The 1,831-nt window shown below is 49.3% G+C and overlaps 1 protein-coding gene across 1 annotated transcript; it reads right to left on the bottom strand.

Annotated features, from left to right (window-relative positions):
- Positions 1 to 397: 397 nt before the first annotated feature.
- On the bottom strand, positions 398 to 1,150 carry LOC125286418 (rho-related GTP-binding protein RhoG-like). The gene has a single exon (XM_048231497.1). The coding sequence runs from the start codon at positions 1,003 to 1,005 to the stop codon at positions 430 to 432; it is 576 nt and encodes a 191-aa protein (XP_048087454.1). The 5' UTR covers positions 1,006 to 1,150; the 3' UTR covers positions 398 to 429.
- Positions 1,151 to 1,831: the final 681 nt, after the last annotated feature.

Genomic DNA, 1,831 nt, shown 5'->3' with positions numbered 1-1,831 from the left:
GCTAAACGAGTCACTGATACTCCAGCTGGACCAGCTGAGCTTTTGAGAAGTTAGAGAGCAAACCAGTGGTATAGAATGATGAAGCAGCCAAGGCAGAGAGCAGGGAAGTACATAGACTGATGGGTACAACAGGGTAATACAAAAATCAAATGTAGTCCTGTGCAGCAAGATGAGGGTAAAAAGAAGCCGAGAAAAGTGGAAGGACCAAGGGGCCACTTGGGAGGGGTGGATGGGTAAGCCAGGGCTTTCTGAATGAAGTCTTCAGTATTCAGGACCACAGTGTTGTTCAATCCACATCAGTCCTCCAACAGACAGGGTCTACTGCTTGCTGCCGTTTCTCATCCCATAAACCCACTTGTACTCCGATTTCCCTACAAACCCCTCACACCGCCAAGTCCCCCGCAACACCTCCTTTTCCTTATGACAAAACTATAGTAGCACACACTTCTTGCTGTTCTTCTTAACGTTGGGGTAGAGGACCGCTCTCACGGCCTCGGCGAACACCTCCCGCACGCCTTCCTGTTTGAGTGCCGAGCATTCCAGGTACTTGACGGCGCCGATCTGCTTGGCCAGGGCGCCACCTTGCTGCTGCGTGGTTGGCGCCAGGCCTTGCTCCTTCAGCCGGGAGAGGGTGTCCGGGTCGTGGCGCAGATCCTTCTTGGTGCCCACGAGCAACACGGGCACGCTGGGGCAGTGATGGGACACCTCCGGGTGCCACTTGTGCCGCACGTTGGCATGCGACGACGGGCTGCCAATCGAGAAGCAGATGACGAAGACGTTGGTCTGCGGGTAGGAGAGTGTGCGCAGACGGTCGTACTCCTCTTGGCCAGCCGTGTCCCAAAGGTTGAGGCTGACCGTGCGGCCGTCTACGCTCATCTGGGCGCTGTAGTTGTCGAAGACGGTGGGGATGTATTCCTCCGGGAAGGCGTTGGTCGTGTAGGAGATCAGCAGGCACGTCTTGCCCACGGCGCCGTCGCCCACCACCACACACTTTATGGTCTGCATCCTGCTCGACTTCTCTTCTCCACTCTCTCTCTCTCTCTCGCTCGTTCACTCACTCCTCCACGGTTCAGACACCTGTTGGAGAGAGAGCGAGAGACAGACAGAGCGAGAGAGGGAGATAAGCAAATATAAAGTGAGAGACAGAACCAGTGAGAGTGAGGGAGAGAGGGAAAGTACACACAGATAGATGAATGAAAGAGTAAGAGTAAATATTGCAACAGAGAATGTGAGAAATGAGAAACAGCTTTAGTTATTACTAAATGCATTGTGTTTTGAATGTTGACTTGAGGTAGGTCATCAGTGAACAGTGGACTTTAAACAACTTGTGATGGTCACAAGCAGCTGTTTGCTATTTACCAAATTAACCTGGCTTCCTGTAGAATATTATCTGTCAATGTTTACACAGCTAAGTAGCATTTAATGAGTGATTTAGAGGTGGGACAGCCTTCTAAAACACAAACACACAAGACCCAGGCGAGTTATGTTGTCCCACTGTGCACCAGACTGCTGTTTATTGATGCAGACCACTCCCCTATGTTCTTGATCCATTTGACTGAGTTTAGCTGAGCTAGTTAATGGAGGTTCATGACCAAACCTCAGCCTTCCCTATACATATCTTAAGATAGGTCAAGCAACATTGGTATCACAGGTAAACCATAAAGTCAAATTATGTTCTAGTGGTTACTTCTTAATATTAACTTAGCTAACGTAGTCTATGCGAAACTTTTCTCACCTTACAATTCCTCGTCAAGTTATTGAAAAGAGACAACCCCTTTATAATCGCCGCAAGATTGTACACGGTCATCAAACTGATTTAAGGTAAAGTCTA

The sequence above is a fragment of the Alosa alosa genome, chromosome 21 (genome assembly GCF_017589495.1).
Source record: "Alosa alosa isolate M-15738 ecotype Scorff River chromosome 21, AALO_Geno_1.1, whole genome shotgun sequence".
Classification (NCBI taxonomy): Eukaryota; Metazoa; Chordata; class Actinopteri; order Clupeiformes; family Clupeidae; genus Alosa; species Alosa alosa.
The sequence above is the reverse complement of the archived record's forward strand: the minus strand, read 5'-3'. Positions and strand labels throughout refer to the sequence as shown.